Source organism: Macrotis lagotis, chromosome 1 (genome assembly GCF_037893015.1).
Source record: "Macrotis lagotis isolate mMagLag1 chromosome 1, bilby.v1.9.chrom.fasta, whole genome shotgun sequence".
NCBI lineage: Eukaryota > Metazoa > Chordata > Mammalia > Peramelemorphia > Peramelidae > Macrotis > Macrotis lagotis.
The window spans coordinates 39,903,657-39,928,324 of NC_133658.1; the positions used below are offsets into that span (position 1 = coordinate 39,903,657).

General features: G+C 43.2%; 1 protein-coding gene across 1 annotated transcript; it reads right to left on the bottom strand.

Annotated features, from left to right (window-relative positions):
• Positions 1 to 468: 468 nt before the first annotated feature.
• NT5DC4 (5'-nucleotidase domain containing 4) lies at positions 469 to 22,796 on the bottom strand. The gene is made up of 19 exons (XM_074222727.1): positions 22,707 to 22,796; positions 21,118 to 21,205; positions 18,503 to 18,576; positions 17,200 to 17,317; positions 16,843 to 16,938; positions 16,539 to 16,630; positions 15,904 to 15,961; positions 14,816 to 14,909; positions 14,497 to 14,550; positions 14,222 to 14,305; positions 12,633 to 12,665; positions 11,088 to 11,195; positions 10,082 to 10,148; positions 9,641 to 9,811; positions 7,798 to 7,849; positions 6,157 to 6,217; positions 3,741 to 3,917; positions 2,613 to 2,675; positions 469 to 707 (listed from the first exon to the last, which is right to left on the bottom strand). The coding sequence occupies exons 2-19, from the start codon at positions 21,201 to 21,203 to the stop codon at positions 663 to 665; spliced, it is 1,533 nt and encodes a 510-aa protein (XP_074078828.1). The 5' UTR covers positions 21,204 to 21,205; positions 22,707 to 22,796; the 3' UTR covers positions 469 to 662.
• Positions 22,797 to 24,668: the final 1,872 nt, after the last annotated feature.

A 24,668-nucleotide genomic window follows, 5' to 3' on the forward strand; every position in this document is an offset into this window, starting at 1 on the left:
AGTGTTGAGTTTACAGCCCATTGAATTCTCTCCCCTCCCAGTTCTTCAGATTTAGTTAAGCCAAATTACATCTGTGAGTCCACAGGCCAAAGTACTCCACGCCAGTGATGAATGAGGTTCAAGTTCAAAATGATTGTGATTTGATTTTAATAAGTTCAAAAGTATGATTAAGAGTGCCTCATCTAATGTTTTCAATAATCATCTAGAAAGAGCAGATTACAAAGCATATGCTTCTAATCCTAATAACAGACTATCAGTGCAAAGAAATTATATCTCAAAATAAATGTTTAGAAATAAAAGCAACTTTCACGGTCCTGTCTGCTGGTGCCTCCAGGCTCCAACTAAATAGCCAGCCCCTCGCACCCCCTCCCCATGTGAGTGTTTGCCCCTTCCCTAATACTTTGTATTTCATCTATTTATTCTTGTATAGGTATAATCTTCCCCATCCCTCAGTAGAATGAGTGTGTCTCAGGACTAGGTCCCATTTTATTTTTTTACTTTGTCTTAGGTGGTGAATAAATTTTAATTTGACTACCCACCCTCCACATGCACATGCACGCCCATGCCCCCCAAGTCTGAAAATAATCCAGAAATGCCTCAGATGAGGAAATCTGGGCATAATTTTTGTAAACCAGCAGATGGCTCAGTTATCCTTAAGTTTCTCAGGCTTCACAGCTCTCGTTGCCCTCCATGAATCCCTGCAGATTCTGATGAGACAGAAAATAAGATATTAGAAAATTTCCACCGAAGGCCATCTAGAAGTTCTGTTTCATTTTACAATTATCTCTTGGGCCTCATATATACTATCTGTATAAATCCAACCAAGTCACTTAAGCTCTCTCTGGGTCACTTTATAAGTGGCAAAATAGGGGTTGTTGTGAAGAGTGGAAGGAATGCCCTAGTGACCACTGTGATCACAGGTGGATAAACATGAAGTGTCTACTATGTGGCAGAGGTCCAGTTTCCATCCTCTTAGGTCTGTTATGCACTGGACACTGTTGAATAGATTCTGAAGGAATAATGCACGAGTCCCCACCATTAAAGATGGTAAGAATATTGCCTCCCCCTACCCAGTGATTGGACCATGGACTGCCATGTAGGCAAATCTTTCCTTTGTTCATCTCCCAAAACAATTCTGAACCACCACTGGGAGGTGATCCCTTTGTTTATTCCAGGGGTATGCAAGAAGAGAGTAGTTAAGAAAGGAAGTGACCTGGGAGTATTGTTATAGAATGTTAACCCCAAACTGTATTTTAACATATTCTAGCCCTTTATTCAGTATTCTTAAATTAGCTCAAATTTTCTTAGTTTAGAGAAATATGTGGGGGAGAGGGAGACAACTATACCAATTGAGATATCTCTCTTTCCAAAGTAGAAATATTTAGATACTGGGTTAATGTTAAAAGAAATAAAATTATTTCTGGCAGACTTGTGCCTAAAACAGAAATTTTTTTCTTCAACAATAGAATGAACTGTGCCCCCCCCAAAATTAACAATCTATGGTCAATCTAACCCTAAGTCAATCCAATGGACTATAAGTAAGACTATTTTCCCTAGGGGGGAGCAGCAAGGATGGACTTTACAATTTCCCCTTCAGGTATAGTTACAGGGCAAGAGGAAACTACTGAGGGAAGAAAGAAGAAAAAGGTGAGGTACGTTAGAAGCAGCACTATGGCAACAGGTGAGGGAATTAAGCTACACGTGGGCAAGTAGCGGCAGAGGACCAAAGTTCAATTCATAAAATCCTAGATTTGGAACTGGAAGGGACCTTAGATGTCATCAAGCCAATCCATTTTACAGATGAGAAAACTGAGCCATAGGGACTTTTAAGTGACATTTCCACAATCACACATCTAGGGTAGGATTGGAATCCCAGTCTTCCTCACTTCAAGCCTAGCATTTTCTCTATAACACTTAGGTGTCCATGCCATAGGTAAGAGTGGTCCACAAGGAGGAAGCATTTCCCTAGGAGTGATCATGTCAGCATCATGAGGCAAAATGCACTTCAACTCATGCTTGGCAGAGTTTTTCTCTCTGAATCGCTGGAGGCTTGTTTTCTTTTCTTTTTTGTTTTGTTTTAGTTTGTGCTAGACAGTGAGATTAAGTGATTTGCCCAAGGCCACACAGCTAAGTAATTAAGTGTCTGAGGCTGGATTTGAACCCAGGTCCTCCTGACTCCAGGGCCTTTGCTCTATCCACTACACCACCTAGTCACCCCTGGAGGCTTGTTTTCAACTGTTTTCATTGGCTATTTCGAGAACCCAGGAATATAAAGATAATATATTTTAAATTATTAAAATTAAAGATTCAATTATGTTGTTAATTATTCAAATAATTGATTAAGCATATACTGATTGCATATCTACGCTGCCCCTTCCCATTCATGAGCCACCCCGCCAAGAGGCTGATCCTCTAAGCTAGTCCTACTTCATCCCGAAGTTCTACACATACAGCTGGAAAGAAAGCTCCTCAGTGGGCAAGGCCAATCCAACCGCCATGACTAAGCCAGTGCTTGGGGGTTCGCAGATCCATCTTAATGCAACATCTTGCTCTTTCCTCACCACCTCCTTCCTCAGCTTCTCTTCTGAGTGCTAAAACCTCTGGCTACTCACCCTCTGGCTCTTCTCTGGGTCCTGAGCACCCCTCTCTAGCTCCACCACAGATTCATGAGGTATCTAAAGGAAAGAGAAGGAAGATGGGATATGTGGCCACTTGGGTGAATAGTACGACAGCTCGAGGGAGCTTCAAAATGATGGAACTCAACCACCATGGTGGCTGATGCTGCCACCACCTCTCCCTAGAGAGAGAAGGGATCAATGCCCAACAGGGACTATGAAGGAGAGAAGAGCACAGGAAGACCTCAGGAAGGAAAGGACGAGATGTGGCAACTCCTTACGCCTTGATTTGGGGTTTTCTTGACAAAGACACTAGAGTGTGGGGGCAGCTAGGTGGCACAGTGGATAAAGCACTGGCCCTGGAGTCAGGAGGACCTGAGTTCAAATCTGCCCTCAGACACTTATAATTGCCTGGCTGTGTGACCCTAGGCAAGTCACTTATCCCCACTGCCTTGATTTTTTAAAAAAAAGACAACAGAGTGATTTATTTCCTTTTCCAACTCTTTTGATAGATGAGGAAACTGAGGCAAACAGGGTGAAGTGACTTGCCCAGGGTCACACAGTTAGGAAGTGTCTGAGGTTGTATATGAACTCAGCTTCTTCCTAACTCCAGGCCTGGTATTCTGCACACTATGGTACCACCTAGCTATCCTAAAAGAGTGAATAACCTCTTCCTAAAAGATATGGGAAAGGCCATCAGTCCTAGAGCCTTGCCATGGCCTCACCTGAGGTCACTTATTAGACTTTAAATTAGCATCATGATCATGGAAAGGAGAAGAAACTGAGACCCAGAGGGAATGGAAGTGACTTGTCTAAGGTCACACAGGGAGTGTCAAAAGCAGGATTAGAAACCAAATCCTCTATAACCATTTTGCTATTTCCATTCCAATTCCTCTCATAGGTGAGGAACTGAGGTAGATGGAATTATTAAGTAAATTGCCCAGGGCCACACAGCTAGAAAGTGTCTGAGGTCACATTTGAACTCAGGTCTATGCTATCTGTGCACTAGGGTCCCCTCTAGCTGCCGTCTGACTAGAATCCCTTTCTTCTACTCGACATTTCAAGCCCCCTTCATTGTCCACCATTTTAGCTTCCCCTGTTAAGGCTCTCAACAGGTTCACCCACCAGCACTGGTGCAGCCCTGAACAGGCTGCTGAGGGGATAATGCAGGAGGTTAAGGATGGACGAAGAGTAGAGGTCAGCATAACGCATCAGCTGGCTGGCAAACAGCGTCAGGCGGAATCCACAACGGAACAGGCTTCCCATCTTGCTGTAACAAAGGTCCATCTCCCGGGTTACCCTCTGGGAGAAAAATGACACAGGTAAGAAATCCCAGGGCACCATGCTCCCGGGCCAGGATCTCACTCTGAGACATCACCATCATTCTCAATCCCCTGTTATTTTAAGGCCTAGTTAGAATGAGCAGTGGTAGCAACTGGTATTGGATGATGAGACAGGGTGTTGAGACTGTCCCTATAACAATGAGGATGGTGGTGGTGATGATGATGGTGGTGATGGTGGTGATAGAGATGGTGGTGGTGATAGTGGTATTGGTGATAAAGCTGCTGCTGCTGCTGCTGAAATAGCTCATGTATGTATAGCATCTAATATGTGTCAGACACTACACTGAGTAACTTTATAGCTAGGATCTCATTTGATCCTCACAACAACCCTTGGGACGCAGGCACTGCTATTCCCATTTCACAGATGAGAAAATGGAAGAAAACAGGGTGAAGTAACTTGTCCAGCCAGCAAGTGTCTGAGGTTGGATTTGAAGTCAGATCTTCCTGGCTCTCAGGACTCTATACACTGCACCAGCTACCTGCTGGGGATCTACCTACCTAAGCCTGAACCCACAAGTCCTTGGCCCATTGTGCTGAGCCCTGAGTCAGAAGGTGCTGGGTTTAGCTCCCACCTGAGATACTTTCTGGGTGTGTGGCCTATTTTACTCATCCTTTCTTAGCCTCAGTATCATCATCATCCAAAAAGTGGGAATGACAATACCTACAGCAACCAATCCATCAAGCAACTAATACACATTTATTAAACATCTATTATATACCAGGCCTGTACTAAGCACTGAAGATAGGAAAAGGGGCAAAAGACAGTTCCTATCCTCAAGGGCTTATAATCTAATGGAGGAGACAACAAGCAAACCGGTACGGACAAACAAGCCATCTAGAGGACAGGAAATAACAGAGGGAAGGTTCAGAATGAAGAAGGGCTAGGGAGGCTTCCTGTGGGAGGTGGGATTTTGGGGGCAGCTAGGTGGCACAGTGGATAGAACACTGGCCCTGAAGTCAGGAGGACCTGAGTTCAAATTTGGTCTCAGACACATAATAATTGCCTAGCTATGTGACCTTGGGCAAGTCACTTAACCCCACTGCCTTGTTAAAAAAAAAAAAAGAAAGGAGGTGGGATTTTAGATTTATAAGGATCCTAGAATTTCAGACAGAGTGGGAACAACCTTTAGAAGTCATCCAACCCAATCTCATACCGCCATTTTATGGATGAGGAAATGAGGCTAGCCTTGTGAGGAAGCACCTAGACTCAGTTTTGGCTGCCTTCGCTCTCTACCCACTTATGAGGTCTCCATAGCCACCATTTTGGGGTTCAAGCCAGACCTTGAAAAAGACCTTGACGTTAGGAAGGTGATGCCATGACAAACACATAAATTGAACTTGAGTGAGGGGGTACTGTGCTAAGTCACCAGCCTAATTTTCTCCTCCATAGTCATCTAAGTCCAGTGGCCAGATATGAATCAGGACAATTGGGGATGACTCAGAATGTGAGGCAATCAGAGTTAAGTGACTTGCCCAAGGTCACACAGATAGTAAAGTATCTGAAGCTGGACTTGAACTCCAGTCCTCCTGACTCCAAGGCCAGTGCTATGGATGGAGGGATGGCTGGATGGCTGGATGGATGGATGGATGGATGGATAGATGGATGGATAGATGGATGGATATACCAATTGGATGGATTGATAGATGTACAAACACACTCACTACCTCTCAAATAAGAAAACATTGATAAATTATTTCACAAATCTTAAAAACTATAACTGCTATAAAAACTCTTGCCATTGAACCAAGACTGTTAGGAAGCTAAATGGAGCCAAAAATCTCACTTTGCCACACTCAGTTGTGGACCCTGAGTCCCACTTTGGGACCTGGGGCAGAGTGAGAAGTGTGCTGAATTTTAGTAAGGGGTTCAGGGGCCTCTTGGTCCTTCAAGGTCTCAATCTTTTTTTTTTTTTAGGTTTTTGCAAGGCAATGGGGTTAAGTGGCTTGCCACACAGCAAGGTCTCAATCTTAGAACCTCCTGACCAGTCTGAAGCTCGAAGTTATTTGACTATAGAGCCAGCAGGGGGTAGTGGCAGTCAAGGAGAGGCAGATGGCAACCTCACTCCCTGACCAGCAAGGTCCCCTACCCCGGAGGAAAAATGAAAGCTTAAGGGAAGATCAGCACATGGGCACACACACACACACACACACACACACACACACACACACACACACACACTGCTCCCCCAGGCTGTTACCTGAATCTCTCTCTTGGTGAAGCTGATGTCCTCTTGCTCACAGCAATTCTTGTCCATGTGCCTTAGTAGGAAAGAAAGGCAGTGACCATGGGTCTCAGAGATCACTGCCCCCAAATAGCTGTTAGTAAGGCCCCTGGAAGCACCTCTCCATTCCCTGATTCCCATAGAATCACATTATGTATGACTGAATTCTGTGGGCTATACATATGCATTTTTAACTTTCTGAGACTCAGTTTCTCCATCTCTAAATTGGGAATAACACTTAAAATATCTCTGCTGTTGTTAGGTCCAAATAAACTATCCTAAGTTAAAGGTTTTTCAGGTATCAGAGTATTGTAAAAATGTCAGTTATTCTGATTATTGCCTGTGTCTGTTCAAAGAGGCTGCTCATTACAGTAGATAGAGAAGTCAATCAGGTCTTTGAACAAGGAATAGCTAAGTGAAAGTCTCACCTCTGATACAAGGGTCTGCGTGACCCAGGTGGACATCTAACTTTCCAGCACTCTCTTTAGGATGAGGTCCTTAATCTTTCTGAAGTCACAGACCCACTTGGCAATCTTCTGAAACCCATGGACCCCTTCTCTGAATAGTGTTGGGTTGGGTTGGGGGTTTCCCCCCAAGCCAAAGTTAAAGAAAATATTTAATTTCAATTCAAGGTTATTGAAAATAAAGATATTTTTCCCCTTCAAGCTCACTGACCACATTTAAGACAGAGAAGATACTATTTCCTAGTCGATTTAGGACCTCCATTATCATCCATTCCTATCCTCTTGCCCTTTGCTCTGTACAATGAAGACGCGGGCTTGGAGCTCCTAGTCCCTGATCTTGCAAACTCAAGGCTTCACACTAGAGCAAGGGCCCTTCAATCAGTATTTGGAGAATTGTGATTTAGTAGAATTGCTTTTCTCTGATCGCTCAAATTTTCTTTGGTATTTTTTTTTCCAAATCAAGTACAGCTTTCTTCTTTCTCCTGCCGTTTATCACCCTGCTTTGTGCTACTGATAGGAGACTTTAGTCCTATGAGAATATTACCTCCTCATGTCTGCATTACACCTCTAGTGCAGACCAAGATCTCATTGCCTTCTTTGAATTTTAGTAGAATTGGTTTTCTCACCAAGGTCTGGCTTGAACTCCAAAATGGTGGCTGTGGAGACCTCATCAGTGGGTGGAGGGAGAAGGCAACCTAAACTGAGTCTAGGTGCTTCCTCACAAGGCTAGCCTCATTTCCTCATCCATAAAATGGCGGTATGAGATTGGGTTGGATGACTTCTAAGGGTTGTTCCCACTCTGTCTGAAATTCTAGGATCCTTATAAATCTAAAATCCCACCTCCTTTCTTTTTCTTTTTTTTAACAAGGCAGTGGGGTTAAGTGACTTGCCCAAGGTCACATAGCTAGGCAATTATTATGTGTCTGAGATCAGATTTGAACCCAGGTCCTCCTGACTCCAGGGCCAGTGTTCTATTCACTGTGCCACCTAGCTGCCCCCAAAATTTTATGCTTTTAAAAACATGATTATGATAGGATCAGGGCAAGACAGGGCATCCCCAGGAGACTATCCCTTTAACCCTTTCGGTCCTTTCTTTATCTCTTCCCCATCCAATCTATCTTCCTCCCCAAGGAGGACCTTGAAGCTCACTCACTGGTACAACTCCGCCAAAGACATCTCCAGCTTCTGCAGCTCCTCAAACAGCTCTGGGAAATAACAAGAAATCAGTAGGGATCAGATGAAGCTCCCAATTACCCTCCCAGTACCCCCTATTCTTCCTGCTGCTACTGCTGTGGCCAACTTGGCCCTCAGGCCAACTCTGCTTGCAGGAGAATGACGAGATCACTGAACTTGAGTGTCGGGAGAGACCTCAACAAGCCATCCCATATCTGATCCAACCCATATCTGATCCAACCCATATCTGAAAAAGAATTCCTAACACAGCCCATCCAACTCATATTCCATTAGCCTTTCCTCAAAGACCTCCAGGAAGAGGAAAATCATTCCCTTCCAAGGCAAGGCATTGTTCTAACCTATGCCACTTATTCAAAGTCAGCTCTCCCATCACATCAATCCTCATGTGTCATTGATTGCAGGCCCTTCACTTTGCAGGTTGCCCTCCTCTGCATGCCTGCCTGCTTATCAGCCTCCTTTGTAAAGGGTGATACCTAGACCTGAGCACAGTGCAATAGATAGGAGACTTTGGTCCTATGACCTGCATTATACCTCTAATGAAGACCAAGATCTCATTATCTATCTTGAATAACACAAGTCAGTTCCTATGGAGCTTGCCATCTACTAACTACCCCAGGTCTTTTTCAAACAAACTCTGTCTAAGCCCTACCCCTCCTCCAACCCCTTTATACTTGTGGAAGTGCTCAGACTTCCACATTGCACATTGCAGCTCACTGCCTTGGGGTAGGAGTAAATGTAAAAATGAAGCACCCAGGATCTCTATGGGATATTAGAAGGGATGCAATTTGAACCATCTCATTTAGCAGATGTGCTAATTAATTTTGTTGAACTGTTTCTTGTTTCAGTTTTCTTTTTTTATTCGTTAGCTTGAAGAAGGAGTTCACCTTTTCTGTGATCTGACCCTTTTGGCAACATGGCAAGGCTATGGGGCCCTTCTCAGAATAATGCTTTGAATAATTGAAGGAAATGCCAAGTGTTAGTTAGAGTTTAGTGAAAATTAAAACATTCTGGGGCAGCTAGGTAGTGCAGTGAATAGAGCACTGGCCCTGGAGTCAGGAGGATCTGAGTTCAAATTTGACCTCAGACACTTAATAATGACCTAGCTGTGTGGCCTTGGGCAAGCCACTTAACCCCATTGCCTTGCAAAAACTAAAAATAAAAATACTATAATTTTTTTCTTTTGTAATTTTTTTCCAAACCAAGCCTTCCTAAAGTCTATCTATCTATAGCCCCTCCAAGGGGGAGATTACACACCTTCTGTTTAAAGGATGAACTCAAGGAAAGAGTTGAGGAGAGGGAGAGATATTGACAAAAGAAGATGATGTAAAAACAATAGATATCAATACTATTAAAAAAAATTTAAATGTTTGTTGAATTGTATAGTGAATTTTATCTACTTCTCATCTCAGAAACATTACATTTCCACCAGTCTGCCTAGTCAGAGGAGAAGCTAAGGAGATGAGTAATAAATAATCTCACAATATTGGAATGCCATATCTTTCATACTGTGTTCAATTCCTCACCTCTCCCCCTCTTAAAAATGTCTCTAGGGTGAATCATAAATTGAGCCCTTGGAGTGCTCAGATCCTTCTCTTCTGGCCACCCAACCCTTCAGGTGCATATTGGAAAATGAGATACACTGGTGTCCTTTGTCATACTGGCCCTAACCTCACCAGTTCACCCTCAACTTCCTGTAGCAAAGTCCAAGGGCCAATCTCCAACCTTCACCCTCTTCAATAATGCTAAGTGCTCCTCTTTATCTCACTCTCTCCTCCCCATCTTCCTTCTCCAGTTCTACCCACCATTCTCCTGGGCCCAGACAGTTAACTCCCGGGTCAGCTCAGGTACCACGAGGAAGGTACGCCAGCCCTGCCGCTTCTTAGACTTAAGAATATCACCAAAGATGTGGTCTCCAATGTATAAAATGTCCTTCCCCCTTACTCCAAGCAGATCACATACAACATCTGATGAGCCTGGTTCCCAAAAGAAGGAGTAGAGGTTACCTTCCCTCCCCTTAGCACCCTTCTTCTCTGGGACTGATGTAATTGCAAAGGGGTCCTTAGACCCTATAACATATGGGAATTTTCCATAGTTCTGAGTATTGTGAAGAGGCAGTCTGTAAAGAAAGATTTCCTCCCACATACCTCACCCCGCCTCCCCAGCCAGGACAATAAAGGTAGAAGCTATGGAGCAGTGTCTGAGGAAGGGATCAAGGGGGCTTATGGCTGAGAAGGAAATCTGACCTCCAGAGTAGACTGCACAATGTTGGTGGGGTCCAGTGTAGGTCCCAATTCGTAGCTTTCCTGAGTCCTAGTAGAGATTGGACAGGGGAATCAAAGTGGTCATTAAAGCCAGGAGCCCCAAACCCTGAGGAAGTAAGAGATACTCCTGCTGATGGGGAGATCTGAAAGGGGGGGGATCTGAATGTAATGGGGAATTATTTTGCTATAAGAAATGATGAAAGAGAAAATTTCATAGAAACCTGGGAAGATTAATATGAACTGATGCAGAAGAATAAGCAGAATCAGGAAATTAATTTATACAAAAGCAAGATCATTGTATAAACAAATAACTTTGAAGGATGTAAGAACTCTGATCAACTCAATGGCCAACCGCAATCCAAGAGGACCAAGGATGAAGCTTACTACCCACCTCTTGATAGAGAGGTGGTGGACTCAGGGTGCAGAATGAGACATACATATGTGCACATGGCCAAGGTGGCCTTTGCTTTTTTTTGTTTTGTTTGGCTATGCATATTTATTACAAAGGTTTTATTTTTCCATTTTTCCTCCTTATCAAAGGGTATAGAAAAGTGAGAGGGAAAGAAAGAAATGAATGAATAAATGCTTGTTAGTGAGAGGGAAAGAAAATAAATGCTTGTTAGTAAAAAAAATTAATTTAGAGAAACAGAGACAGACACAGGGAGAGAGAGAGAGAGAGAGAGAGAGAGAGAGAGAGAGAGAGAGAGAGAGAGAGAGAGAATGAATTAAGTTAGCTTCAGCTGCAGCTCTAGAGAGAAGATGGGGAGATTTGGACAGAATGAAGGGCTCCAAATTCTTAGCCTCACCCCTTCCTCTCCAAACGAGAGGTCTAAATCAGCCCTCTGCAGCTTTGGGGATCATTAGCAGGAACCAAGACTTCCCCAAAAGGAAGTATAGTCATCATAATCCCCTGACTCAAGAGTCACAGTGGATGGAGCTAGACTCTTCCCACCCACCTTGACACGATTCTCTGTCCCCACTTCATTACCGTGTTGACCTGTCTCAGCACTGTCCCTTCTGCAAAGAAACGCGGTTTCTGTGTGTCCACCACAATCAGGTCAAAATAGGATTGCCAGGGTTGAGGCAAGGCTTCCACCTATGTAGCGGGGAGATATTGGGGACCCAGATTCAGAGAGCCCAGACACACACACACACACACACACACACACACACACACACACACACACACACACACACACTCCCAGCTTCCAGGGAGGCTGCTGAAGTTAATGCTAACACCTAGATTGTGCTATGTCCCAAATTCGTAACTTAAGTTTTGCTAAGCTCTTCTCTCACAACTAGCCTATGAGATAGGTGTCTTGAGTAATAGTATTCTCATTTTTAGATGAGGAAATTGAGGCCCAAGGGTTAGGTATACAGTGGAGAGAGCATTGGAATTAGAATGAAAGATCCTAGGCTCAAATCTTAACTGACTCCTTAATTGGCACTAATAAGTGACTTTTTCTGGACCTCGGTCTCCTTATCTGTAAGATAAGGAGGTTGAACCAGGTGACCATTAATGCCTGTTCTGGAACAAATCCATATACCTCCCTAAGTCTCAGTTTCCTCATCAGCAAAATGGGGGTTGGAGGGGATAAGGTTGGATTAGATCTAGGTTTCTGAGACCCCTTCCAACTCTAAATGACCAGGCTTCTTTGGATGATCCATAAAGTGTCATTAGGTCTTTATCACTCATTTCTACAAGTCCAGTCAGACAGACACACCCATTAAACACACAGGGACCCACAAGGTCATTTACAATCCTACAAATTTTCCACCGGTTTTCTGATGTCCACGCTAGCCAGTCTGGGAGGAAGTTAGAAAGTCAAGCCTCCTCCCTTGGACCTGTGTCGAATTCTGCTTGGTTTTATGGGATCATGGTGCCCATGGATTTCAGAAAAGCCCCATTGACACTTAAATCACTTTATGAGGTGGCAATTATGGGCGTTTCCCCACCAGGTTGCTTTCCCATGACCTGGCAGAGAGGGGAAAGGAAAGGATCCTGGCCCTAGAACCTAGAAGGACCTCAGATTCCATGTAATCCAACCCTCTCATTTTACAGGGGAGAAAACTTAGGCCAAGTATTTTATCCAAGGTCATACAGGGTAGGGTTTTAGGAGTAGAGTTAGAGGCATTTAGGGTTAGGGTTAAGATTTGAACCCAAGAAGCAGCTGAGTGGTGCAGTGGATAGAATCATCAGCCCTTGAGTCAAATCCAATCCCAGATACTTAATACTTACTAGCTGTGTGACCTTGAACAAGTCACTTTTACTCCATTGCCTCACAAAAAAAAAAAGTTTTGAACTTAAATCCTCTTTCTCATTAGCCAGTAATCTTACAATAAAACCATATCTGTCATCACATCTTGGCCACCCCCATCACATGAGGGCTCTAACTAGGGTGTTGAGAAGAATGTTCCCTTTGGCTGATCACCTGTGAACACAGAGGGAAGGTCCTGAGCCTTACACTCTCCCTTCCCTCCCCAAAAACACACCCAACCAGCCCTAGCCCCACCCCAGGAAGGAAGCACTCACCTGATCACAGTCAAACAGATAGGTCATGATCGCCTGGAGGGGACAAGAGGCAAAGTCAGGGTGCCAGAGGTAAATCAGTCAGTCTGCAATCCACAACCACCATAGCCCAAGCCTACTCTCTGCCTCCTCCCTGCAATCCTTCCAGGAAATTATGTCTCAAAAATCAGACTTTGAGACCTAAAAGAACCCATCTTAATGAATCCCCTCATAGAGAAGGAAACAAAAGCCCAAGGCACATAGCCAGGTCCCCTCACCCCATCTGACCACCCCAATCTAGGAACCTTTCTGCCAAACTATCTCCCCATGCTTCCTATCCCACTCAAGACCTTCTTCCACACCTGGGGACACATCCACACATATGCCTTCCCACAAACACCTCAGCACATAGATGCACCACATTAAGACTTGAACCTCATTCCCAGTGATCTATCAATGTCTAATAGGGTTGGTGGTAAGCACCCTCAGGACAGGTATGATGCATCAAGAAGCAGAGTCAGCAAAATAGAATTGGGTCAGTTTCTTTTGGGGTCACATCCATTTAAGGAATTCCCAGTGAAGAAATCCCTTTGACCAATATAGATTACTATCAACTCTTAGAGACTTGCCTAGAGTCACAAGGTCGGTATGGGACATAGGTACAGTTTGAATTCAGTGCTTAGAATCATTCAGTTATAGATCTTGAGTTTGAAAGGACCTTGGGGGCTTTTATTTTCAGATGAGGAAATTGAGGCCCAGGGATAAGGAGAATGGCTACATTTAGTATATACTGGAGCCTTTGACTTCAGAGCCAGTACTGAAGTCAACTCTCTTTGAACTGTCATGATACCTCACAAATTCAGTGATGATGATGATGATGATGATGATGATGATGATGATAGCAACAACAATAATAGTGGCATTTATAGAGCTTTGTAAGGTTTCCAAAGGACTTTACATATTATCCCATTTGATCCTCCTTTAGATAGGTGCTATGATTATATTGGGCAGCTAGGTTGGCACAATGGATAGAGCCCTGACGTGGAGTCAGAAGGATGGGGAGTTTGAATTCAACTTCAGAGACTTCTAGTCCATCCGCCTGATTTATATCAGGCCTCTGGACCCAGATGACTCTGGAGGAGAAAGTGAGGTTGGTGATTTAGCACAGCAAACCCCTCACTCAAATCTAATTTATCTGCTTGTCATGGCATCACCTCCCTGAGATTATAGTCTTCTTCAAGAATGGAGGACGGGGCAGCTAGCTGGTTCAGTGGATAGAGCACCAATCCTGGAGTTGGGAGCACCTGAGTTCAAATCTGGCCTCAGACACTTAATAATTATCTGGCTGTGTTACCTTGGGCAAGTCACTTAACCCCATTGCCTTAAATAAAAAAAAAGAATGAAGGACAAATATCATCATGATTATATCCATTTTATAGATGAGTAAATTAAGTCTGAGATTTCCTCAAAGTCACAAAACTACCTGGTGTCTGAAGAAGGATTGAACCAGTCTTCCTGACTCCGTATCTCCCCCACCCACACAAATGGGCCTGTAAAGTCAGAGAGGCTGAGGTCAGCCTTTCTCCCCCTCCTCTACAGCAGTCAATACTCACATTGGTGTAGTTGTAGTCACTGTTGGTGGCCAGAAACACTTTCCCAACTTCCTTCATCTTTCCCAATAGGAGAGGAATGCAGGCCTAAGGCGGAGAGAAAGTACAGTGTAAAGGATAAGGCTTCTAGATTCCCCTGGGCCCCTATTGGTAGTCTTCAGCCTCATCAGTACAAGTATCAGACTACAGGATGGGACTAATGAGGAAGAGCAAAAGTCCTCTTCCCCACCCTCCACAGCCACCTCCAGAAAACTAAGCACAAAGGAGTCAGCACTCACATCCTTCTCCACATATTTCTCCAAGTTCTCCAAGGTCTTCTCCTTTAGGCAGCCCTGAAAAAGAGGAATGAACATGTATTGAGGAAAGGAGGGAAGGTGAAGGGAGGCCAGAGGCAGGGAGGTCACAGGAAGGGAGGCAAGGCAATAAGACCCAGGCCAGACCCTTCTTCAGAAGAAATATTGGATGGGGAGAGGCCTAGTAGAGAAGGTTTAAACAGGAAGAGGATACTCAAGGTTCTCAAAAACATGAAAAATCCAAGAGAGGAGAAATGAAGACAGAACTGGAAGGTGGGTGGGAGGGGGCACAGGGACTGCTCACCGACTGATGGACATTATCCATGGCATCAGACACATCCTGGAAGAGACTACGGAAGGACATGAAGAGGTTCCCATGCTGGTAACCTGTGTCACAGCTAGGAAAAATAGGCAGATAGAGAACCAACAGCATGTCACAGGGTTAAGAGGACTGACTGTGGAGTCTAATGCTGACTAGCCTTTATGTGTTGTCTCCCCTATTAGAATGTAAGCTCCTCGAGGGCAGGAACTGTCTTTCTTTTTATTTGTAGAGCTACTAGTATTTAGCTAAGCATTTAATAATTGTTTATTCACTTGGATTTCATTACATGACCTTGGACAAGTCATAATCTTCTTGGGCCTCAGTTTTCCCATTTATAGAGTGAAGGGTTTCGACTAGATGGCCTCTAATCAATGATCTCATGATCCTAAGACCTGGGTTCAAGTCCTATCTCTGATACATTCTGGAGATAGGATCAGAGGCCCCAGACAGTCTTTCTAGAATTATGACACTATTGATCAATGAGGATTCAAGAGAGAGTCTGGGGAAATGAAGAAACCTCCAACTTTCTCAAGAAAGAAGAGAGAGGAAAAGGGTGTTGCCCACTACAGCAAAGTAAGTTATACTGGGCTTATAGAATTGTACTGCCGATCAAAGTTGGACCTGGAGTCATGAAGACCAGAATTCAAATTTGACCTCTGATGTTTACTAGCTTTGTGATCTTGGGCAAGTCACTTTACCTTATCTGCCTCAATTTTCTCAACCGTAAAATGAGCTGGAGAAGGAAATGGCAACCTAGTGCCAAGAAAATTCCAAATAGGGTCACAAAAAGTCAGACATGACTGTACAACACAGTTATACCATGGCATGCAATGTGGGACACATGGAGGTGGCTATACTGCAGGCTACACTCTAGCTTATCTTCTCAGCCACCATACCCATGAGTAGTGATTGTGTTATTAGAGACGTTATAGGGAGCTTCTCTCTTGATGCCTCACAGAGGGGGACAAGGTGAAAGGTTGACTAGGGCTGAGGGAGGGGGCCCAAGGAATTGTCATTCAGTGACATCATTTGAGGCCCCAAAACAAAAACTCAGAGATTCTGAGACTCACTTAGTGTATCTGGAGCAGTTGGTAAAAAAATCCACAAGACAGGCATACAGATATGTTTCTGCAGAGAGAGCACAAAGGAATTGGTCATATCTGGGAACCTGTGCCCCCTATCCTCACATGGAGCAGCGCCCCACACTCACACCCGAGAGAGATGAGGCAGGCCCCAGTTTACTCAAACCAAGGACAGAAAGAAAAGCAGACATCTAAGGAGGAAGGAGGCAAACAACTTGTGCTTGCATTACTCAGATCCCTCTGTGCTATTTAATATGTGCTTGTTAAATGACTGAATCTTGGTTTTCTTCATTCTCATTATCTCCCCAGCTGTCTCCTCTTGGAGTGCCCCTCCTCTGACTCCCCTAGCTTCTTCTAAACTCTCAGCTTCTTCCTCTGACTTCTCTCTCATCCTCTCTCCTGATTCCCCAGCTTTCTGATCCTTCTTCCATCACTTGATCACCCTCACTGCTCTGATTTTCCCTGCCCAGGTTTATCTGACTCTCCCAGCTACCTCCCCTCTGAACTCCTTGAAAGTTAAACCTAGTTCATTTTTGACTCTATAAATCTAGTGTCTATTAGACTGTCTGGCCTAGTAGCAAATTTGTTGCCTGAATGATTGATTTAGTCCTGTTTCTACTCACCCGGAAGGTTGAAGAGAGTATTGAGAATATGGAATCTTTGCAGGTCATCCCGATGAATGAATTTGCTGGGGTAATAACTCCAGATCTCAGCCCTGAGGTGGGGGTGGAGTTTGAGGGAAGTGAGGGACAGAGTAAGGGAGCAAATGGAACAGATATCCAGCTGCTTTCCCCTAAGGCCTACTGAGCTCTCCACCCCTTAGCTTAGAGGAAAAAATGGGATTTCTCCCTCATGAACCATCCTGGGATCCCTTGCTCTCCTCATCCCTAAATCATGAGAGCCCCACAGGCTCCACCCAGCACATACTCAGTGAGGAAGGAAAAGCCATGAGAAGCCAGCAACACGTTCCCATGGGTGTCCACCTTCAACAGGTTGCCGTAGAGTACATCAAAAATTAGACCCCTGAAAAGATGAAGAAAAGAGATGGAGGGCAAGAGAAAAGGGTGGGGGAGGATGGGGCTTGATACAGAAAAATAGAATAAGCCTAAAAGGAGATGATGACCTTATAGAAAAGCTGGCCTACTTCTTTCCCCTCCCCAAACCAAAGTCTTTCCCTCTTCTTGCTCCCCTTCTAACCTTTCTGCCCCTCCCTAGGGGAGGTAGTGAGAAGTCTGAAGGGCCCAGGATGGAGAAGGGGACCTTGAAACCAAGGAAGAACAGTACCTAGTTGGGAAAGAGGGGTTGTAGACATAGCGGAGGATCTCATGAGGGTAGCCAATGCAGACCAGTCTTTCCAGAAGGAGTTCAAATGCCAGGGCCTCATAATCAGGAGATTTGTACACTAAAGAAGAAAGGATGGAAGTGTTGAAGGAGAAATATTAGAGAAATATTTGTCTAGCCTTTCCTGTAATATTGAAGAACTATTTCTGTGGGCCTCTGACTTCCTCTCCATTGTTCAGTTTATTCCTCTTCTCAACTGTAAATTCACCAAATTAATAGGAAGTAACCTCAGCCCCCTTCCTAGCTCTTAACTACCCAAGTGGATGCCTGACTCCAGGTGTGTCCAGGTGAGTCACTCCTTGACCCCTTCCTCCTGACTCCTCCCTACACAGGAGGTGGGCTAGACTCCCTCAAAGGTTTGACCAACACCCCCCCCCCTTTCATGCTGGATCCACAGAGATCTAAGGTCAGTCACTATTCTACCCTACCCTACTGACTCAATCCACACCTTGTCTTCATCCCTAAATCATGGGTGTCCACAGGTTCCACCCAGCACATACTCAGTGAGGAAAGAGAAGCAACAAATGGGTGAGGTTGGTAGATGAAATTACTTAGTGTCCTTTCTATGCCTGAACTTATTATATCTCTAGTCCCTCAAGATGGAAGAGTAATGTTAATTGGCTGATGCCCTAGACCACACACATGAGATTCATTCATCTACCCAACTGCTGGTTGGTTTAATTAATTCAGCCTTTATGTAGAGATAGGGAATGGATCTGTGATTTCCTTAGGATTGGGAAGTCCCAGATCAGGAAACTCCCTCCACCAAGACAGATTAGCACTTAAGAGTTTTATGACAGAGTTGTCTAGAAAACAGGGAAATTAAGTGAATTCCCCTAGGTCATAGGGCAGAGATTGCACTTGAAGTGGCTCCAAGAGCAGTTTTCTATCCATTGGACCGCCCTCTTGTCGTAGCTACCTGTGACCAATGGATAATGTCTCAGTCATGTTCATTCAATAAATGTTTATTGAGCTTTTACTGTGTGGAAGACACCATGCTGTAGCTGGAAAAATAAATAAATAAATAAATTTTTAAAATAGAATGTGGGAATAGGAATAAGATAGGGAAAAGATGTAGAGTCAGAGGCCCTGGATTCAAATTCTGCCCTCACCACTTAATACAAGGGGAATCTTAACTTTCCTGAGCCTCCATTTCTTCATCTATAAAATGAAAGTAGTGAACTAGATGGCTCTTTAGGTCTCTTGCATCTCTAAATCTCCCCAATACCCAGCCCTGAGTTCCTACCAGCCAGTGTGTAGTCCATGTCGAATCCAAAACATCTGATCTTACCCAGGGCCAGGCTGCGGTTCACAAATATCCTGGGGGAGAAGAAGTGTGTGGGTGCTCAGCTGCCACCAAACAACCAGCTCTCCCCTTGGTGACTTCCTCCCCGTATCCCCCCCTTCTCTCCTGAGATGAGTCAGGAATGCTGGGGGAGCAGAGTGCTGCTTCTTGGATACACAAGGATGTATGGTAGAAGGAATCCAGGACATTGGGTGGGAGGAAGCCACAGAGTGAGTGTCACCTTTAGGGAGTGGATTCTTGACCACAGCTGGAGGCTGTCTCTAAGTCAGCTAGGAGCACCAGCCTTGTCCTTCCTTCCTTACCTTTCTAAGGTTATCATACATTGTCCCTGTTCATGATTTCCACCGTCCAGCTAAAATGGTCCACTTTCTATAGTTAGATGATACCCACTAGTCTGGAATCAAAACTAGCCTCAGACACTCCTAGCTGTGAGACTCTGGCAAGTCTGCCTTAGTAGCCTTAATTGCAAAAAGGAAATAATCACATCTCCCACCTTCCCAGATTGTTGTGAAAATCAGAATTGAAAAGACTTTAACAGAGTACCTGGTTCACAGCAGGTGTTTAAGAAATCCTTATTTCCTTCATTACACGTGATATTCCATTTCCTACCTCACTTGTGCAAGCTTTCCTTTGGACTGGCTCCCTTGAATGCATTTCTTCTTCAGCTCCTCCTCTCACAATCTGTCGCCATTCACCCATTCTTCAGTCCTTTCCCACTCCTCATGAACCCATTGGGAGTTTTCTTGGTAAAAATACTCAACTAGTTTGCCATTTCCTAATTTTACAGATGAGGAAAATAAGGCAAACAAAGTTCTCACAGCTAGTAAGCATCGGAGGCCAGATTTGAACTTAGGGAGACAAGTCAGGATTCCAGGCCCAGAGCTCTATTCATTACTCCCCTTAGAATCCCTCACCTCCTTCAAAATTCAGCTAGAGGCTCTCCCTCAAATTCATTAAGTGCTACTGCCTCCTCCCACTGCAAATTACCTTTTATTTGTTTATTTTGCACTTATTCTATCTATATTTTTGCAAATGGAGGTATCTGGTGAGAAATTTCAGCAAAAAAATTAAAAGGACTTGGAGGGGGTAAGAGGTGATTAAAAAGACAGAAGATTTGCTATATAACAGGTTCTGGTTTTTGCAAGGCAATGGGGTTAAGTGACTTTCCCAAGGCCACACAGCTAGGTCATATTTGAACTCAGGTCCTCCTGACTCCAGGGACAGTGCTCTATCCACTGCGCCACCTAGCTGCCACCTAGCTGCCACCTAGCTACCCCCATATATAAGAGGTTTCAAGTCTACCTAAGCATTCCCCAACCTGGAATATTTTAATTGCTCATCAAGAGACCAACAATCCAAAGGACTTGCCTTTAGGGCATAGAATGCTCTTATCCCTTTGTCCCTAGAGGAACAACTGCTTACAAGATCCCCTAAGGAAGAAGGGAGGTAAACCTGGCAAATTAAAACTAATCACCCTAAAGGCAGCACCGACTTCTGAGCCTTTTGAATCTGGAAGAAGGAGTCAAATGCAAGAGATAAACCTCTTCCCAAGTCCTCTCTTTCTGACTTCAAAAGCTCCTTCCCAAGGTGACTCTTTCTCCTGGTCCCTTTCCCTGATCAATTTTAATTTTATCACTTTCCTTCTCAGTCTCCTCCCAGGAGCCTCTGGGGATGAAGACATAAATGCAAATCCTTACCCTGGAGCTTGTAGCATCTTTGGTGTGAACTGGGGTTTTCAAGCCTCCCATCCCTATTAGAAGCCCTCTCTTATAATTTATGACTTCCCCCTTTACATTTTTGGGTTGGTATTTTGGCCCCTGATGACTTACACACATGCACACATACACAAACATGCACACACACATACTTTCTCTAAGAGAATCTTAAGTTTCCTGATAGCCTTTAATGTTTTTTAATTGATTGAATAAAATTCCATAAAATAAAGAGCTTAGACTCACAACTCTCTATGCCATGATGACTAGGATGTCTAGTCCCATCTAGAAACCCCTTTTCTGTCCTCAGCTATTATACCTTTATGATGTGTAGTGTCAACCCTAAAACTGTAAAAACCTTAAAATATAGAGTTAAAATAAAATGGCAGAAAATATAGGTTAGGTTTTTTAAGTTTCTATTCTCTAAGATCTTACCTCTTAACTTTAAAGTGGAGGTCATTCTAGAAAATGACCACCCCTTCCACTCTTTCTCAGTTGACAGTACATATCACTATTGCTAGGGCTCTATGAATGTAAAATTCTGGTGTGTAGCCCTTAGGATATGTCAGTGTCTATAATTACGAATTAGCTGTTATTATATTTATGTGTTGCAGGAGTTTAAGTGGCAAGCTGGAAATGTACATGGGATATCTGTGTGTGAGTGTGACTTTACCTAGGTATAGGTGGATAAAAGAGAGATGAGTGTGTGTATGTATGTGTGTGCATATGTGTGTGTGATCCAGTATGTGAGGAGAAGCCAGAGAGTATCATTTTCAAGTGGAAGGTATATATACTTCCCTCCCTCTGCTCCAACCTCAAACCCGTATATATCCATCATCTCACCGATTGTTCCAGTCCTTCTTTAGACCCCAGGAAGACACCAGGCTTTCGGTTTTTTGACTGAGCTCTCCATGATCCAAACCGGCCATTCCTACCAGAGGCAAGACAAAAATTGACCTTCTCCTCTGCCTGCCAGCTCTACACTATCAGCAGGGTCCAGCTGGTCAGTTCCCCATCAGAAACACTGGAAAACACTGACCCAGGAGGCCACACCCAAACCCTCCCATCTCCCCCATCACCTCACAACACTCCCATCTTTCATTTTGTTTCTCAGTAAAAAGAGTCATTTTCCCCAATCAGATTATATCTAGAGTATGCTGTTCATTCTGGACACTACTTTTTAGTGAAATGGTGACAGAGATCCTTAAAAGTATAAAATTGTAAAGAATACCCTATCTGAGTTTTACTTGACCCCCAATTCAAATTATTGAAATATAGGAAGAATGCTCTGGTCTACATCCCAAAGTCACCTCGTTAAACTGCATTACCTCCTCAAGGATTTAGGGGTACCCTGAGAGACTCAGAAATTTCTCATCTCTGATACCAAAGGCTTGAGCCCTCACCATTTTTGTTCTCCCCTTTCCACATAGTTACATGCCAATAACTAGCCCCCCCCATTTCTATTTTACTTTACATCAATTAGCTTTTATAAAGGGAGACATGTTCCAAAGATGAACCAAGAACCCAAGTACAAACATTTTCCCCAACACAATTAATGGTAGAGGTTCTCCTTTATTACCCCAGAGTCTAGAGTGGGCTCAGACTTAGCTCAGTTGCTATCTAACATTGGTCCCACCAAACTCAAAGTTCAGATATAGCATGACTAGTAGGTTCTTTCCCTTCTTGTTGCCACTCTGAATTGGGTCCTGAAGATTATTTCTCATTCTTTTGGGCATCAATACTAAACTTTTAGCAAACTCTACTTAACTTTCAGAACTCATGAGATCACTTTCCAATTCCTTTATTAAAATGAGAAGAAAGAAATGCCAAGGTAGAGAGAGACAAGACTGTGTTCATAGAGTCACAGGACCTCAGAGGAGAAAAGGTTTCCATATTTGTCTCTCCCTAAATACTGTGAGGAAATGAAGGGATCAAAGAGATGTGATTGATTGATTAACCAAATAAAATGAAAATGGTCCAGGTTCTCCTAAATATATATTAGGGGATCTGTTACATCTTTCTGTGCATAATCCAAAGCCTCTCCAAGGAACTATTCATTACATGTCATCCTGATTATCCCAGGAGCAAGCTCCCCAGACTTTTATAAGCAATGAATTTGCATTAGTTCGAGCATTCTGATATGATCTGAGCATGCAACCAGTCCTTGTTATATAAGAAACTCCAAAAGTAAGAGACTGTTGTTAGAACTACAAAGAATATGAATTCATAAGGGAGAAACTGCATTGGATTCAGAGTCACAGTCCCAGTTTGAATCCCAGCTCTGACACTTATTACCTTGTGTAACCAATAGCAATTCACTTCACCTCACTTTCCTCATCTGCAAAATGAGGGGGTTAGACTACTAAATGGTCTTCCTTCTAGGTCTAAATCTATCATCTCAGGAATTTGTCTTAACTTCAATAAGCACCTACCTCCTCCAACTTGGACTGAGTTCCACTCAGTTCTGTCTATTCTGAGGTTTAAAATGTAATCTCATTCTCATCCAAGAATCCATAAATTTGTCACAATTGGCTCATTACTTTGCCCCCATCTGGAAATACAGGAAAATGTCCAAAACTATAGCTTGTGCCTCATTTCTCATTAAGATTCTTATCTTCTTCTTTCTCACTTCTCATGACCTGAAAGGAAACATTCCCCACCCCATTTTCATTTTGAATATCTTTACTGAAAAAAATTATAATTAAAGACAATAATAAAATTGTCAATGGTAGCATACTGATGAAGTAAAGGAGCTGCCATTTCCAGATCCATCAGCAGCTACCATCCAGTAGCTAGTTAATGGTTAAACCCATACATTTGCTTTCACAAAGGAAAGAATGCTACTAGAAGTCATTAGCAGAGGACAAATAATGTTCACTCCCTCTCCAAATATCAAAATCATAGAATGGTGAAATATGTCTTATCACAACCTAAGCATCTCATGAATCTGTTCATCAAAGGAGTCAGCTTCAAGGGATATATTCTCTCTGTCTTTTTTTTAATATTCTCTTTTCCTAAAAACTGCCATATGCTATCTGCCTCCTTTCACACCCATCCTCAATCTTTACTCAGCTACAGTTTCATTATTTCTGTCTTCTCCTCTGACAGGTCTCTTTGGCATTTCCAGCTTACTGGTGCCTATAGCCTCCAATCCCCCAGATCCCCAAGAAAGAAGGACATTGTTTGCTTAGAAGTATCAAACTTAATTCCCATAAATGGCATTACAGCCAATAACACTCCTAAGTGGGGCCCAAACTAGATTAAAATTATTGAGAAATATTTAATGAAATAAATAAAAATAAAATAGAACATGGATAATATTAATATGTAGTTTTCTATATCAATATGCAGCTTAGTGGCATTCATTACTATTTTATTCTGTTATTATTGCTCTGTACTACAGGCAAAGTGATCCCTGACCCTATAAAATGATGCTCAGGTAGGATAAATTATATTTGTTTGTACTTATTTATCTTTTCAGGTTTGTTTTTTTTGCAAGGCAAATGGGGTTAAGTGGCTTGCCCAAGGCCACATGGCTAGGTAATGATTAAGTGTCTGAGGCCGGATTTGAACTCAGGTACTCCTGACTCCAGGGCCAGTGCTCTATCCACTTCACCACCTAGCCGCCCCTTATCTTTTCTCTTTTTGATACATTGTGTTCCAATTTTTATTTATTTATTTTGCTTGTGTTTGTTGTATAATCTTGAGTGATCCTGACCATGGTTACATGGTATACGATCCTTTTCTTGCATTAGACCAAAAACTCTGGAATAATTTTCCTTGGTATGGATAGCTTGCTGGACCTAGGATTAGAAACTTACTGTTGTTCATTAGTTTCAGTCAAGTCCACTTCTTTATGACCCCTTTTGGGATCTCCTTAAGCAAAGATACTGAAATGGTTTGCCATTTCCTTCTCCTGCTCATTTTACAGATAAGAAAAATGAGGCAAACAGGGTTGAGTGCATAGAGTCACTAATGAGTATCTGAGACAAGATTTGAACTCAGGCAGATGAGTCTTCTTGACTCCAGGTCTGACACTTTATCCACCAGGCCACTTAGCTACCCAAAATGTAAATAGTCAAGCAAAGCAAATTTCCTCATCAGTCATATCCAAAAAACTGTGAAAAAAATGTTTCCATTTTCCCTCTCTATCAGGAGGTGGGTCTCATGTTTTACCATGAGTCTTTTAGGATCTTTGTTGGTCATTGTGTTAAGCAGAGTTCTTCCCTTTCAAAGTTCTTTGCCATTGCAATATTGTTGTGATCATATGCATTATTTTTCTGATTCTTGTCACTTTTTCTGGGCATCAGTACATCTGTCTGCTCAGATTTCTTTGAAACCATCCAAATCACATTCTATCACATTCATCTACCATAACTTGTTCATCCATTCCC

What these genes read in the sequence shown, in the direction of transcription:
- NT5DC4 (XM_074222727.1), bottom strand. Translation starts at nt 21,203, where the DNA reads ATGGCCGGTTTGGATCATGGAGAGCTCAGTCAAAAAACCGAAAGCCTG. An exon ending in AGAAATATGTGGAGAAGGAT is followed by an intron (nt 14,306 to 14,496) that starts GTGAGTGCTGAC and finishes TCTCCGCCTTAG; the next exon opens with GCCTGCATTCCTCTCCTATT. An exon ending in ATCTGTTTGACTGTGATCAG is followed by an intron (nt 11,196 to 12,632) that starts GTGAGTGCTTCC and finishes CCCGCTACATAG; the next exon opens with GTGGAAGCCTTGCCTCAACC.